Below are 15,992 nucleotides of genomic sequence, written 5' to 3' on the forward strand. Positions count from 1 at the left end.
CCTCCCTGCAGCCAGGGCAGCCTGTGGTTGGCAGGGGGAGAGATGGACACTCGGCCTCTCACAGTGTGATGGCCTCACTGTCCCACCTCAGTCACCACAACATGGGGACACTGGATGCACAGGAGCGACAGCAGAGACACAGGGTGGGCTTCCCACCTCCTCTCCCCCATCTTTGCTTCCTCCCTCCTCCCCTAGTCTCCCCCACACAGCAGTGCCGCCTCCCCCCACAGCTCCAGGGGGGAGAGACTGGGATCCCCCCCTTCCCCCAAATGGCTGCCACTCGTGCCCCCCTCTGTCCCCACCACAGAGTTACCGCTGCCCCCTGTCAGGGTCCTGGGCACACACAGAGGGCGATCCAGGGACGTCCCTCCTCCACATCCCTGTGGGGCTCAGGGTCTCCACTGCTCCAGTCTGCTCACCTGTCACCTCCGGGGGCCCACTCTGACCACCCCAGTTAAATCTGCCACGTCAGGGTTCCAGTCAAGATGGCAAAGTAAATGCTTGTCCCTCCCATGACCACATCAAATTACAACTGAATTACAGAACAATCAGCCTGGAGAACAACCTGAAGACTAGCCGACCAAAAGTCCTGTGAGTGAGGGTAAAAAGAAGAAGCCACATTAAACCTGGTAGGAGGGGCAAAGAAGTGGAAAGGGCTGACCCCACTCCCACATGTGACAGTGGAGAACCAGGAGAGATGCCTCAGCTGTGAAGGTTTCTTCAGAAGAGCAAGGGGTCCCAGCCCCACACGGGGCTCCCCAGCCCGGAGCGTCAGTGGTGGGAAGAGGGCCCCACAGCATCTGGCTGTGAAAACCAGCAGGGACTCCATCTCACTGGGGCAGACAGAGGGCTGCAGGGGTACCAAAATTTCCTTTTATTTTATTTCTTTTTTAAACAGCAGAATTTTTTGGTTTTTATCCTCACTCAAGGACATGCTTATAGAGGGGAAGGGAGCAAGAGAGAGAGGGAGAGGTACTTCAATGTGAAGAAGAAACATCCATAAGTTGCTTCTCATCTGCACCCCAACTGGGAACTGAACCCAACTCCCAGGCATGTGCCCTGACTGGGAATGGAACTGGCAACCTGTCCCTTTAAGATACAATGCCCAAGCCACTGAGAGCAACACTTCCCAGGGCCCAGATGTTCCTTTTAAAGGGCCAGCAGAGACTCCCTCAAGCACTCACCCTAGGCTCCAGAGGAGGGACAGCGGCTCAGGTGTTGCCAGAGACACACGGGGAGAAACAGTTGTGCAGCTTCAGGGCGAGGGCTGGAGGGACAGCTGTCCCTTTCCTGTGATGGCCCTCCCCGCACATGGCCAAACATGAGTCTGCATTTGCATGCTAAGCACCACCCGCCCCACCCTGGTGACTCCCTGAGCCCCCACCTCATCCAGCTCAGGTGCCACCTGAGGCTCTTTCACTGGCTGACCTCACAGGTGCCTCAGGCAGCAGTAAGATTTGGGGTGCCCTGTGCCTTCTGCTGACTAGCCCCAGGCCTGACCCTGGGGGCAGCTGGCCTCGGTCACAGGGGGTCTTTCCCATGCACCCCCAGGCCCAGCACAGATGCTGCCAACCAAGGCTCCCTCTGCAGCTCCGACCAGGGAGTACTGGGCCTGGGCCTGCACCACAGCCCCTCCCAAGAGGCCCCAGACCCGACACACTCAGTGTTCAGCTTCAGACCCCGGCAGAGTTCCACCCTCTTAGCTCCACAAGCAGGACATCCAAAGGGGGGTTTCCTCAGGCCCAGGCCCTGCTGGGGTGAATCCTGTTTCTCCGGCTCAGCCCCCACTCAGCAGCTCGTGTGCTGTGGTTGTGGACAGACTCACAGCTGGTGGGCCTGGGGGTCAGCCCCATCCAGGGACACGCCAGCAGCAACCACAGCTCAGCTACCTCAGGGGGACACCCACACCCACACAGGGGACACTGTAAGAACACACATAAATATGAGTAATAAAGTGGTAACAACTCCATCCCTGTCAATAATCACTGTTAGTATAAATGGATTAAATGCTCCCACCAGTGAATGGACAAGAAAACAGGACCCAGACACGTGCTGTCCACACGAGACCCGCCTCAGACTGGACGACACAGACCGAGAGTGAGGGGGCGGGAAGGACGTCTCAGGTGAACAGAGACCAGCAGACAGCTGGGCGGTGGGTCTCTCTCAGACAGAATGGACTCTGACACAAAGGCTGTGGTAAGAGACCAAGGACATTTCCTAGTGATGACGGGATCAACCCAACAAGAGGCTGTGACCCTTGTAACATTCACACACCCAACACAGGGACACCTACACACGTGTGTAAAGCCAATACTGATAGACATGAAGAGAGTGACAGTGGCACAGTCACAGAAGGGACTGTCACACTCCGCTGTCATCAATGGAGAGATCTTCCAGACAGAAATCAACAGGGAGACGGTAGCCTTCAATGGCACATCAGACCTGAGGGACGTGTGGGTATTTTACAGCATTCGCCCCAAAGCAGCAGAACACACACCTTTCCAAGTGCACCAGAAACATTTCCCAGGACAGACCACATGTTAGGGCCCCAAACAAGTCTCAGTGAGTTTGACAAGATTGGAATCATATCAAGCATCTTCTCTGACCAAAATGGCATCAGACAGAGAAGATGTGGTCCATGTACACAGTGGAATGTTACTCGGACACAAAAAGGAATGAAATCTTACCATTTGCAACAACATGGATGGACCTAGAGAGTGCCATGCTAAATGAAATATTTCATTTATATATGGAATCTAAAAACAAAATAAATGAACAAACAAAATAGGGACAGACTCAGATACAGAGAACAATCTGGTGGTAGACAGAGGGTAGGGGAGGGGAGGCCGGGTGAACAAGGTGGAGGGATTAAGAATTTCAAATTCTCCACCTTCGTAGGGGCTGAATAAAGCCTGAACAAACAAAAAATATGAACAATTCACTAAAGAAATAATCCAAACAGCCAAAAATGTTATTTAAAATGTTTGACTTATTTCATTATTTAAAACAATGATAAAACTTAAAATTTTTTCAAATTGGCAGTCACAAAATAGTCACATGGATATAAAGTACAGTATAGCCCAGAGGTGGCAAACACAAGGCCCACAGGCCAAATCCAGCCCTCCACCTTGTTTGATCTGGCCTGGCACCTTGTTTCTACCCAGTGGCAGTGCCAAGCTCCTTGCCCCTAGTTAAGGAGTAGTTACATTTATACAGTCCTAGAATTACATTCAGCCCTTTGAAGGCAATCACGAGGCTGATGTAGCCCAAGTGAAAATGAGTTTGATACCCCTGGTATAGAGAATATAGTCAATAATGTTGGAATGTCTATGAATGGTTCCCAGTGGTACTACACCTACCAGGGACCACTTTGTAAATTATGTAAATGTCTGACCACTATGCTGTACACCTGACACTAACATAAAATACTACTATCAACTGTAATTGAAAAGTGAAAAGTTCTTTCTCTAGAGACGGCCTCAGCAGCATCCCCCACCCACACACTCTTTGTGATGGGACCTGGCCGTCCCCTGTCTAGAGGAGGGGACCCCACACCCTCCCCTCGGACCCATGAGTGGCTCTGACGACTGGGACACGAGGAAGGGGACAGGGACTGAGGCTGGGGCTCTGACAGGAGGAGCCTGTGGTTTCTGACTGTGCACTTGGAACACGCCCTCCTGGGAGCAGGAGCCCGGCTGGGAGCAGCCAAGCCAAGGGGAGGAGCGGGCGGAGGGGCCCCGGGCCACCTGGGAGCAGCCCCAGGGAGCTCCCCGCACAGCCAACACCTGATGAGCCCGTCAGGGACCCTCTGGAATGTTCCAGACCAGCCGGGTCTCCAGCTACAGAAGCGACAGCAGCCCCAGCCCGTGTCACTCCGGGCAGAGGAGCCGCCCACTGACCCAGTCAACCACAGACAGGAGAGAACAAAGTTTATTGCGGGCTGTTTGTTCCCCAGCGACAGATGACGGGAACACAGACCACGTAATCCCCCACTGTCAGTGTGTCCTCACCACTGTCTGTCTTCCCCGTCAGGCTGTGGGCACCAGGACAGCGGGCGCGCTGTCTGTTCGCATGGGACGACCCCCAGGACTGAGGAGAAGCCTGGGGCAGGGGCCTCACTGAGCCCGTGAGTGAGCGAGTGCGCATGCGCAGGGACCCGTCTCCTCCCAGCTGAGTCTGGGACCCGGAGGGGCTGCGGGGGTTTGGTTTGGGGGCTGCCCCAGTCTGCTGGGGCTGCTGTAAGCACGTACCACCGGCTGGGCAGCTTAAACAACAGAAGTTCATTTTCTCACAGGTCTGGAGGCTGGAAGTCCAAGGTCAAAGTACCAGGAAATCTGGCTTCTGGTTGAGGTCCTCTTCCTGGCTTGTGGACGGCTGTCTTCTCCCTGTGCCCTCACACAGCCCCTCCCCTGTGAGAGGAGGGAGGGGAGGCAGGGCTGGGTTTAGGAATCTCAAGTCTCTCCTAAGCGGGCCTGACCTATTAGGTAAGGTCACCGCCCCATGACCTCGGTTAACCTTAACGATCTCCTTAAAAGTTCTGTGCCTGAATATAAGCACTTTGGGGCTGTTGCTTCAACACACGAATAGTGGAGGACACAACTCTGTTGGTAACAGGGGTCCCCTATGAAATGTGCATTTGCTACCTATCAGTTGGTCTCCATCCCCTGAGCCCCTCATGAAGCGTGATGCTGGGTGCCTCCCCAAGCTCTGGTCTCACCACCAAAAGCAGCAGATGGGAGGCACCTGGCCACCAACCACCTCTGACATCTTGGATTGCAGCCATGACTCAGTTGCCGCACACGGGGCTCTGACAGACCCTCCACAGGCTTGCAGACCCCATGTTTGTTCGGGCTGCTAAAACAACACCACAGACTGACTATAAATAACAGGCATTTATTTCTCACAGTTCTGGAGGCTGAAAGCCCAGGATCAAGGTGCCAGCACATTCAGGATCTGGTGAGGGCTGACTTATTGGTTCACAGGCGGCTGTGTCCTCTCACTGTGTCCCCTCACTGTGCCCTCTCACTGTGTCCTCTCATGGTGGACAGGGCCAGGGAGCTCTCTGGGGTCTCCTTTATCTGGGCTCTGCCCTATTGACCTAATCACCTCCCAAAGGCCCCACCTCCACACACCAGCACATTGGGGGTTAGGTTTCAGTGTGAACTCTGAGGACACAAACATTCAGTCCATAGCACCCCCAGGATGGTGGGCCAGTTGTCAGGGTGTTACAGAACACAACAAGGGGGGGGGCCTTGGGACAATATACTATTATTGAAAGAAGGCCCCGGGTCCGTTATGTCCACCGCCCTAGGAAAGACGTCTCTCAATGCCAGAGATTCGTGAAAAGGAAAGGAAATGTTTATTTAATGCTATACTAACTTAAAGTAGTGACCTAATGTCTTTATCAAAAAAATCCTAAAGTCCCTAAAAACACCCACAAACACACAGTCCTTCCTTCCTTCCCCCTTTGCCCAGTCCAGAGTACCGTATCTCAGGAAAGGAAATAGAAGTCCATGGCTCAGGCAGTCCTCTGGTTCTTCTCAGTTAGTAATCCCTCTCGACTGGGAGACCTCCCTGGATTCCCGGCACCCTCAGCTGAGTCGCCAGGATCTTTGCTAAAACCAGGTGGTGGTTCCCCCTTCTAAAGCTGTGGGGGTGCCCACTCTGCCAGGCCGCGTGGTTCCCTCTCTCTGGGATGCGGGAGTCTCCACTCTGCTAAAGACGGGTGGTTCTCTCCCTCAGGGCTGCAGGAGTCTCCACTCTGTCAAGTCCGCATGGTTCTCCTTCCTAAAGCAGCATGGTTCTCTTCTTCAATGGCCGCCAAATCTGGGTTTTAAATCCCCACGGCCAATCTTCCTCTGCAGCCTCACTTCCGACTCCTCCCACACTCAGCTTCACATGCCAGAACTCGTATCCTTCCAGCTTTACTGGGCTGCCATCCTGAGTCTGGGCAGGTGTGGCCCCATGTCCTGGAGCCAATCCTCTCTGAGCTCCCACGCAGGGGCTGTAATGCAGGGGACCCGCCCCCCAGTTACATCTAGGTGGGGAAGTTACTTCCATTCCCCTGGCTTAGAGCTGATCACAGCTATTTAACATATCTAAGCGACCAGCCAAAGCTATAGATATGTTAAATGACCAAGCCAGAGGTTAGCTGCAAGGCTGTTGCTATGCAAAACAGCTCTCAATGGCCCTGCTCCATTCGTCCCTTCCCCTAACCCACACCCTGGGGGGGGGGGGGATGGAGACATCCCAAAATCTCTTAGACACCTTAAGTTCTAGGCCCCATTTCAAATGCCTATTTGCGCGCGCCCCCCCCCCCCCGCCCCTTGGCTGCACCCTGTAACAAGGGTAGAAGTGAGATTTAGGGCAGAGGCTGCAGGGTTCCTTCATTCAGGAACTGGGGGCAGCAGACAGCAGGGCCTGGAGGGTCCAGTCTGTGGATGAGGTGCGTGGGTGACCCAAGAGGAAAGAGAAGGGACCCCAGAGTCCTCGGGCAGTGAGATGCAGAGGTTGTAGGGACCACCCCTGGGAAATGGGCAGCCTGGGTCCTGTAGCCCACTGTGGGTGCAGCCCACACCCACGTTCAGCACTGGGTCCTCAGGGGCCCTCAGCCTGGCCCAAGGGCTTGTCCTGTCCTAGGGCAGGGAGGGACCTCTGAAGGCCAAGACAACCTGCTACTCAGGACTGGGCGCAGACATGGCAGGGAGGTGCTAGTGCAGTTAGTGGGATCCTGGAATTCCACAGTTAGTCCCCAGGAATGTGGGACCAGGGCTCGTCCTGCAGGGACAGCACAGCCCTTTGCTGTCTATGACCTGGAGGACCCCTCCAAACACAGACAGGTGTCCCCATGGCCAGCCTTCCCCTTGCTGCTCTCCTCCTGGCTCCGTCCTCTCTCCCCCCTGCAACCCCTGCCCCTCTGATGTTCTTACTTCCGTGTACCCTGACTTCCTCAGGAGCACCCTCTCCTTCCCAAACCTAACGCCCCAGCCCCCGCCCCCACCCCATGTTCTGAAACTTGCTGGGCTGGTTCCTAGGTGGAGGGTCCTCTAGCTCCAGAGGGAGCACTAGCAACAAGTGACAGGGACTTGGGTGTCCCAGGCCCCACTCCAGGGGACTAAGGGCACCTAGTTGGTTCGTGGGATCCACCCTGGACCTGGGAACCACCTGTCCTGGCCAGGAGACCTCACCTTTCCCTGAGGGAGTGTCCGCGGTGACTCAATGGGGAGGAAACACCTAAGTCAGTGTGCGTTGTGAGAACACTTTGTACCCCGAGCCTGACACTGAGTGGGGACCCTCTCTTTGTGTTCATAGCCCTGTTGTGGTGCTGGGAGCAGAGGGAGACCCTGGGAAGTCCTGGCTGAGCAGCAGAAAGTAGGGTTTTCTGTTGTCTGCCCTGTTGCCACACGGGGGCGCCGCCGTGCTGCTCCCGGAGACTGACTACACCCTGGGAGGGTCTGTGCTGTGAGCGTGGTCAGAGGTGGCTGACTTGGAGGCTGGGCACCGGGTCGGGGATGAAGTAGCTTCTGAGCAGTCCTGGACTCCACAGGTGACAAGGTCAGGGACTGAACAAGGACTGACAAAGAGGCGTGCTCAGGTGGTTTGGACCACACCTCTGAGGTTTCCACCTTCCCACTGTGACCCCTCTCTCCAGTCCTGTGATGACAACACCCTGGGGTTAAACTGAAAAGAAACATTTTACCTACTTTCTGTTTTTCATAGTACTCCTTCTTGATGTAGCAACAGTAACAATATTTGCAGAAGTTTTCCTCAGGAAGGATACATGAAAAATTGGTAACATGCTCCTCCCTGGCAGGGATCCTGGTGCCTGTGGTCTGGGGAGGGAGGTAAGTTTCCCAGGTGGACTTCATGGATTGTCTGGAGCGAGCTTTTCTAAATATGTTACATTCTCAAGGCCCTTTCCAGGTCAGGTCCAGGTGGCACCGCTGTGGCCGTGTGACAGGCCCAGATCTGGGTCCTCCCTGTGTTCCTTTAGCCCAGGCGCCCAGGCTGTCACTCCTCAGACCCGGCACTGCTGGTCCTGGGCCTGAAAACCTGTCACCAGGCAGCCCCTCCCTCCCTGGCAGTGTCCCCAAGGGTCCTCGCTGAGCGGCCCTCCCTGCCCTACCCCTGCCCCGGCCCCTCCAGCCTCCTTCCAACCCCACCCACTTTGCTTTTGCTCACACCCAGTTCGCTAACACACTGTCACGTATTTATTTAATTGTTTACTGTCTGTCCCTCCTCGAGAACACAAGCTTTATGAGGACAAGGACAGGGATTTGATTTTCACAGTTGTCACAGTTGATTTCCACGGCCCTGAAAGCTGATTTTAAAACATCTGTTGAGTGAGTGAGTGAGTGAAGGCACAGACTGCACACACCGTGCTCTGCACCAACACACAGACAGCGTGCCCACAGGGACACAGTCACACACACTGACGCTCTCACACACACACTGACACAATCACACACACTGGCACACACACACTTAATCCCTAACTCCCGTGTAATGTCACACTGTGAACAAATACCCCATGTCAGCGTGCATCATCATTTCTAGTGTTTTCTCCACAGGATTGTGAGAACTTACCTAAAAGACACCTGAAGTTTGAAAGACCAACACGATGGTCACCCTAGGTTTAGCCATTTTGATATTCTGTCCTATTTTACTGATGTATTATGTATTTCTGTAATTTTTGCTGACACATTTGAAAATCACCTGCCAGCATCATGACCCTCTCCCCTGAATATTTCAATATTCATCTCTGAAAAAAATAACCTTTCTTTTCAAACAATATTATTACACTGAAGAAAATAACTGTACTTCCCTAATAGTATAAAATATGAAAATAACATAAACTTCTCTACATTATCCTGCAAATGTCCCCCATTTGGAAAGGAGGAGGCTTGGGGGCCCTCGGACCATCCCTGACACCCCCACCCCCTCCCGGCACCCCTCCCTCCTTCCCCTCACAGCAACATCAGAGAAACTGAAAGTGGGCCATTTCCCTCTACTCCCTATTTCTGTTTCTTAAACTCAGTTCTTGAAATGAAATCATCTCTTACTGGGAACAGCATCTTAGTGTCTACATCCTCCCCAGTGTGGGTACGCACATCGGGACTGCTGGGAGGAGGACCGCAGCTGCCCTGGGCCTTCTGTCCCCTCAGCAGGACAGGAGAGGGGCCCTGGCACCAGGGTCCCACCCGATGCCCCAGAAGTCACACCTCTAACAGCAGCTGTCCCACTGAGACCTGGAGTGAGCACAGTCCCCTCTCTCAGGGTTCAGAGAGAACTCATGCACGTCCCCCAAGACCCCGCCTCTCCCCCAGGCCCTTCCCCTACAGTCAGGGGTCAGGATTGGGACTGAGACCTCCCACCCCAACCTCCTCATCCTCACCCACAGAGCCCCAGGGAGAACCCAACCCCTGCTCCTCCCCTCTCTTCCTCACTAACTTACCACCATCTGCCCTGAAGCCACCAGGACCAACCTCCTCTGTTCTTGTCCCTGTCTGTCTCAGGCACCCTTGGTCCCCAAACACCCTGCACCTCATCTCCACAGGCTCTGCAGCCCCCACTCTGTCCCCTCACACACCCCCTCCTCCCCAACCCCTGAAACCTATCCACTGCGCCCCCGAGCGCTCAGCCCAGGACCAGAACCTGCACAGCCTTCCCCCAGGATGCGGTCCCTGCACCTCACAGCTCTGACAGGAACCTGGGTCTCCCTGAAGCCAGGGCTCCCTCTGAAGTCCTCCCATGGGTGTCCCCCCTCCCTCTGACCTGGAGCCTTGGGTGTGGAGGGGGTGGGGTCCCGGCTCCTCCTCTGCTTTGACCTGTTCCCCTCTGTCCTCCCTAGTACCCCCAACATGCCATCAGACTGGAGCCCCCACTCCCCCATCATAGGGATTCCCTGTGGACCCCAGGCCACTCCCCCATTCTTTTAGCTCCCTGCCCACTGTCACCTCCCAGAGCGCTGCCTCCTTGACCCTCGGTGACGTCAACACCATCAGAGGTGGGAGGGTGAACAGTGGTCCCCAGAGACGTCCAGCCTGGTCCTTGGAGCCTGTGACAGCTTTCCTCACGTGGCAAAGGGACCTGGGTGATGTCATTGAGGTTAAGGACTGTGGGACAGGGAGACTCCCACATTATCTGGGTGGGCAGTCAGGTCACATGAATCCTAAAAGAAGAGCGGCCTGAGCTCTGCAAACACGGGCACGATTATGTGATCACAGGCTGTAATGTGAGGTCAGCAACCCTTCCTCACAGCTGTGCCTGCTTCCAGGCCTGAGTCATCACCCCAACAACCCGTGGAGCCCACTGGGGTCCCCGTCTGTGCTCCTGCCGTTTGTTCACTGTCCCTCACCCCTCGGTGTCCTCTCCTCCCTGCTCTCAACCTCCACGAGGCATCATTTCACTCTGCCCCTTGGCTCCCCCCCGGCTCTGTCAGCCTTGGCTGGAAAAACCTCACAGCCGGTGACTCGACCTCATCCTACCCCGCACCTGCCCCACCAGCCACAGGAGGCTGCAGCCCCACACAGTCACGCTGACGCTGCGGCGTTAATGTCGTGACCCAGACCACAGGGGACCACACTGTCACCCTCAGTCCTGTCCCTGCAGGGCTCCCTCAGGGTCCCCATCCTCTGCTCAGACACCCACCTCCCTTCCCCCTTATTGCTGCCAGTGATCCTGTTTCCAGCTCCACTGGGAAAACCAGACACGTCAGAAGACAATTATCACAGGTCCCCAACACCATCTCCGTGGGGACCTTCACCACAGGGGCGCAGTCCCCACTCCCAGCCAGAGCCGGTGCCCAGGCTGCTGCTGGAGGCCTCCCCCTCTCCTCTGCTTACAGGTGCTGGCCCAGCAGTCCGTCCCTTCTGCTCTCCTGTCATCTCCCTCCTCCATCCGATCCCCAGTCAGCAGGAGAAGGACACCCAGACCCCCGCCTGAGGGAGTGGAACTGACTGATGTCTGCTGTGCTCTCCAATGTGCTGCCCCTCTGCCCTGGGCCCTGGCCCCTCACAGGCTTCCTCCTGTCAAAGACTAAGAGCAGCAGGGAAACTGAGGCAGGGCCACTGCTCCTCTGAGGGCTGACTGGCTCCAGGGTCCCCGGCGCCCTCTCTGAACGTTCCTCGCTCTGCCCTGGGCCCAGGACACCCCGGCCACCCCTCCTTCTCCCCGTCACGGGGGCGGCTGCCCGGAGCACTCACCGTAGCTCTGAAGCCGGGCGAGCTCCTGTCCAAGCGCGCAGCAGCGAACCGCTTCCCGGCTGCTCCGCGTTCAGGACGCTGGACTCACAGGGACGCACCGAGGGCTGCGGGGTGAAGGTCATTTCACAGGGACACCCCGAGTCACACGCACACTGGGCGGGGAGTGGAATTTAGGGGCTTCGTGGGTCTGACTGCAGGGCTGGTCAGACACGTGTCTGACCGGAGGGGCCCAAACCCCCCTTTACAGATGGTCAGCTCCCTGACGGTCAGGGTCTCACGGACAACGAGGGGACTGGACCCCGAGAACCTCTGGCGGCGTTTCAGGCACAATTCCTCCGGGACCAACGAGAAAGCCCCGTCCCTCCACCCCCGTTCCCAGGGCCGCTCCTCTCCGGCGTCAAGTCCCCGGGGGGGTGAGTTTCCTTCTAGAAGAGTCCGGGGGGGGGGGGGGTCAGGGGTGGGAGGCAGAGTCCGTGCCCGGGAGAGGGGCTCCGGGGACAGAGGGGAGGAGAGGGGGCTGGGCCCAGCCTGGGGGTCGCTCCCTGGTTCCCCTGGACAGACTCGGGGCCCGGACTCGGGGACGCGGTGAGACAAGGAGCTCTCAAAGCAGGAGGAGGGGGATCGGGGCAAAGTCCCAGGGGCCGGGCCCGGCGCTCAAGGTCTCGGCCTGAGGGCGGAGTCTGGGCGGGAAGCTCCGCTCTGGTGAGTCCGGGTCTCCTGGTTTCACTTCCGCGTCTCCCAACCTGCACTGGGCCTCCTTCCCGGATACTCGTGACACAGGCCCAGTTCCCTCTCCCATTGGTGACCCGTGTCTAGAGCAGCCAATCGGCGTTGTCGCCGGTCCCGGTTTTCGGCCGGTGTCTAGAGCCGGCAGTCGCAGTCGCCGCTGCTCCCCGGTTTTCGGTCTCCGCGGACCCGCCCCGACGGAGCTTCTCCCCAAACCCCGACGATGCGGGTCATGCGGTCCCCGAGCCTCCTGCTGCTGCTCTCGGGGGCGCTGGCGCTGACCGCGGCCGGGGCGGGTGAGCGCGGGGTCGGGAGGGGGCGGCCTCTGCGGGGAGGAGCGCGGGATCCCGGGGAGGACGCGTCCCCACCGCCCCGGCCCGGATCCCGCCCCCGTTTCCGTCCCCTCGACCGCGGACCCGGGACCCGCGCCGGGCGAGGGTCGCCGGTCTCACCGCTCCCGCCCGCAGGTCCGCACTCCCTGAGGTATTTCGTCACCGTCGTGTCCCGGCCCGGCCGCGGGGAGCCCCGCTTCTTCTCCGTCGGCTACGTGGACGGCACGGAGTTCGTGCGGTTCGACAGCGACGCCGCGAACCCGAGGATGGAGCCGCGGGCGCCGTGGATGGAGGGGCCGTGGGTGGAGCGGGTGTACCCGCAGTACTGGGAGGAGGAGACGCGGAGAGCCGAGGGAAACGCACGGACTTCCCGAGTGAACCTGAACATCCTGCGCGGCTACTACAACCAGAGCGCGGACGGTGAGCGCGCGGGGCCGGGCCGGGCACGACCCCCATCCCCGCGGGCGGGCGGGCGGGGCCGCCCCGAGTGTCCGCGTCCGAGCTTCACCCCGAGGGGAGCCCGCGGGACTCTGACCCGGGTTCGGGTTCGGGTTCGGTTCCGGTTCCGTCCCCGCGGGTGGGGGCGGGGCAGGGTCAGTGGGCGGGGCTGACCTCGGGGCGGGGTCAGGGTCTCACACCCTTCAGAGGATGTCCGGCTGCGACTTGGGGCCGGACGGGACCGTCCTCCGCGGGTATTACCAGTTCGCCTACGACGGCGCCGACTACATCGCCCTGAACGAGGACCTGCGCTCCTGGACCGCGGCCGACGCGGCGGCTCAGATCTCCCGGAGCAAGTTAGAGGCGGACGGTGCGGCGGAGCACAGGAGGAACTACGTGCACGGCCTGTGCAGGGAGACGCTCCTGCGGTACCTGGAGCGCGGGAAGGAGGCGCTGCAGCGCGCAGGTACCCGGGCTCGCGGGGCGCCCCCACCTCGGGCTGGGCTCCGACGGGGTGACGGGACACGGGACCGGGGTCAGAACCCCCTCTGCGTCGGGAGACCGAGTCCGCCCGGACTTTCCCACCCGGGACCGGAGGGCGACCCCGCCTTCTCTCAGGGACGCTCGGGGGGCAGCCTCTCCGGGGACGGAGGGACGAGCCCCCAGATCTCCCGTCAGCGGCTCCCTCCGACCCTGGCGGCGCCCTGGCCCGTCGGGACTTCCTCTCTCAGGCCCGTTCCTGCCCCGCACCCGCGGGCCTCGGTCCGACCCGGCTCTCCGCAGCCCCGTGGCCGCCTGCCCACTGTCCCCCCTCCCCCGCAGTCTGGACCAGAAACGCTTTTCTCCGGGCAGACCGACCTGCACCTGGGCTGAGTCCCTCTAGTTCTAGAACTTTCTATAAACCCGGGATCCCCCAGGTGCCTCTGTCCAGGCTGGGTCTGGGGTTTGCCCCCCCTTCCCCCCCCCCCCCCCCCCCCGCTGCCCTGTCCAGGCTCAGGACGGCCAAGGGAGCGTGGCTGCACTGCCCCAGGGCGGTGAGAAGTTCCCGAATTTCCGAACTTTCCCCTCAGACCCTCCAGAGGCGCAAGTGACCCGCCACCCCACCTCTGAGCGGGAGGCCACCCTGAGGTGCTGGGCGCGGGGCTTCTACCCTGCGGACATCACCCTGACCTGGCTGCGGGACGGGGAGGACCTGACCCAGGACACGGAGCTCGTGGAGACCAGGCCCGCGGGGGACGGGACCTTCCAGACGTGGGCGGCGGTGGTGGTGCCGCGTGGGGAGGAGCAGAGATACACGTGCCACGTGCAGCACGAGGGGCTGCGGGAGCCCCTGATGCTTGGATGGGGTGAGGAGGGTTCTCCGGGGACTTCAGGAGGTTGGGGCGGGGTGTGGGGGGCAGGGCCTTCACCTTCCTGTCCCTTTGCAGAGCCGCCTCCTCAGACCAACACCATCATCATCATTGTGGGTATCATTAGTGGCCTGGTCCTGCTTGGAGCTGTGGCGGCTGCAGCTGTGATGTGGGGGAGGAGGCGCTCAGGTAGGGTGGGTGGGGTCTCATTTCTTGTCCCACGGGGGTCTCAAGCCCAGGAGATGTGTGTCCCGCTTCATTAAAGGGAAGCATGGTCTTCACTCATGTGCTTGCCAGTCTGGGGCCTTACTGGCCACACTGACTGGTGAGGAAGGCACGTGTGAGATAAGGGACAGATTCATCACCCTGAGGATTCTGGGGATGGGGACTTGCTTCCCAACAGTCCCAGGTCCAAGGGGAGGGTCCCTGCTGAGGACAGACCTGCAGGAGGGCGGTTGGTCCAGTCCCTGCACATGAACTTCCCTCATGTTTCCTGATCCTGCCCTGGGTCTGTAGTCAGAGTTGTGGAAACTTCCCTGGTCCAGCACCAGGGCTTCCTGTAGGACCTCAGGGCCCTGCCTCCTCCCTGGTGTCTCACAGGATGTTTTCTTCCCGCAGGTGGGAAAGGAGGGAGCTTTGCTCAGGCTGCCAGTGAGTATGGAGGGGGGACCCCTGAGACCCTGTGTTGGTGCCAACGGGAGCCCATGGGGTACCTCCTCCTTCCCCCATAGTTTCTCCTTTAGTCACCTCTTCTGGGGCTCTGACCACATCCTATTTTGTGCCACTGCAGGCAGAGACAGTGCCCAGGGCTCGGATGTGTCTCTCATGGCTTCTAAAGGTGAGACCCTGATACGGGGAACGTCGGGGCAGAGGGCACGGGACTGAGTAATGGGGGGACTCTATGTGATTACGGAACACAGGGTGGGCTGTTGGACAAGGTCACCACCTACAGTGACTTGTGGACATTTGTTCATGATTATTTTCTTCTCCAGCGTGAGACAGCTGCCCTGTCGGGGAATGAGTGATGGAAGGTTCCTCACACACATACACCCGCCAGCCCCTGTTTGTGACTTTAGGGACATCTCACTTCTCCTTCTGCAACTGGCATCTGAATGTCTATGCTCCCATCAGCATCACTGAGGAGGTGGGAGGCAGGGCCTCCCCATCCCTGTCATTGCTTCCTGGTGCCTGAGCTGCAGCTTCTCACACCCTCCTTAAAATGAGTCTCTGGGTGTAAATTTGTTTTTTTCAGTTCTTGCCCTGAGTGGTTGATGTGTTCATTAAAAAGTTGAAGATCCTAAGTTTTGAGAGGAATAAATGGAATCATCAAGAAGTTTCCAGAACCCATGTGTTTGCTGTGCTGAGTCTGTGGCAGGGACAGGAGAGGCTGTGAGGACCGAGCATGGTCGGGGCTGTGCCCAGTCAGTGCTCAGTGCATCGTGGGCTTTGACGTGGTCCCTCCTCTACTGGGTCACCCTCTGCCCCTTTGTCCTGTCCCTTCAGTAGAACCTTGTCCCAGCAGGACCTGGGATCACAGGAACCCGCATCACCCGGGCCTTGTAAACTGTCCCCGTGAAGCCCGTCTCCAGGACCGCGGGCAGCAAGGGCTGTGTGAGGCCGGGTCAGCCGAGGCTCAGGCCTGGGTCTGACCCTCGGTCCCCATCTTCTGGGTCTTTATTTGTTGCTTCTTTGCTTCTGTAAAGCAGCAGGACTGTGTTTGTCCTTGTTAGGAGCCCTGGTCTCATTCTCCTCTGGGTGTCCCCTGTCTGCCAGCAGCAGGGGTGTTTTGCCTGTCACTGTCCCCACCAGGCCCAGGGGTCCCTGCACACAGGAGTCTGGGATGTGGAGACATGAGTTGTCAGACTCATCCTGCTCTTGCCTCCTCTAGGGCTTGGCTGACCTTTTATCTCTTCCTAAACTCTCAAAGGAACCAGGTTCTGGAC

General features: G+C 58.5%; 1 protein-coding gene and 1 long non-coding RNA gene across 6 annotated transcripts; both read left to right on the forward strand.

Moving 5' to 3' along the window:
- Positions 1 to 397: 397 nt before the first annotated feature.
- On the forward strand, positions 398 to 15,396 carry LOC118500162. Its single transcript, XR_004902704.1, has 3 exons — positions 398 to 409; positions 2,825 to 2,831; positions 15,201 to 15,396. It is a non-coding gene; the product is annotated as an uncharacterized LOC118500162 (long non-coding RNA).
- Positions 12,050 to 15,389, forward strand: LOC114493857 (patr class I histocompatibility antigen, A-2 alpha chain-like). Of its 5 annotated transcripts, none has more exons than XM_028508581.2 (8): positions 12,050 to 12,226; positions 12,398 to 12,682; positions 12,891 to 13,166; positions 13,771 to 14,046; positions 14,128 to 14,238; positions 14,668 to 14,700; positions 14,840 to 14,887; positions 15,042 to 15,389. In XM_028508581.2, the coding sequence occupies exons 1-8, from the start codon at positions 12,154 to 12,156 to the stop codon at positions 15,044 to 15,046; spliced, it is 1,107 nt and encodes a 368-aa protein (XP_028364382.1). In that variant the 5' UTR covers positions 12,050 to 12,153; the 3' UTR covers positions 15,047 to 15,389. The 5 variants fall into 5 exon arrangements, with proteins under 5 accessions (XP_028364382.1, XP_035879799.1, XP_035879800.1 ...); XM_036023906.1 differs by having other exon boundaries at positions 12,073 to 12,226; positions 14,650 to 14,700; positions 15,042 to 15,164; XM_036023907.1 differs by lacking the exon at positions 14,840 to 14,887 and having other exon boundaries at positions 12,073 to 12,226; positions 14,650 to 14,700; positions 15,042 to 15,164.
- Positions 15,397 to 15,992: the final 596 nt, after the last annotated feature.

This window comes from Phyllostomus discolor, chromosome 4 (assembly GCF_004126475.2).
Source record: "Phyllostomus discolor isolate MPI-MPIP mPhyDis1 chromosome 4, mPhyDis1.pri.v3, whole genome shotgun sequence".
Lineage (NCBI taxonomy): Eukaryota > Metazoa > Chordata > Mammalia > Chiroptera > Phyllostomidae > Phyllostomus > Phyllostomus discolor.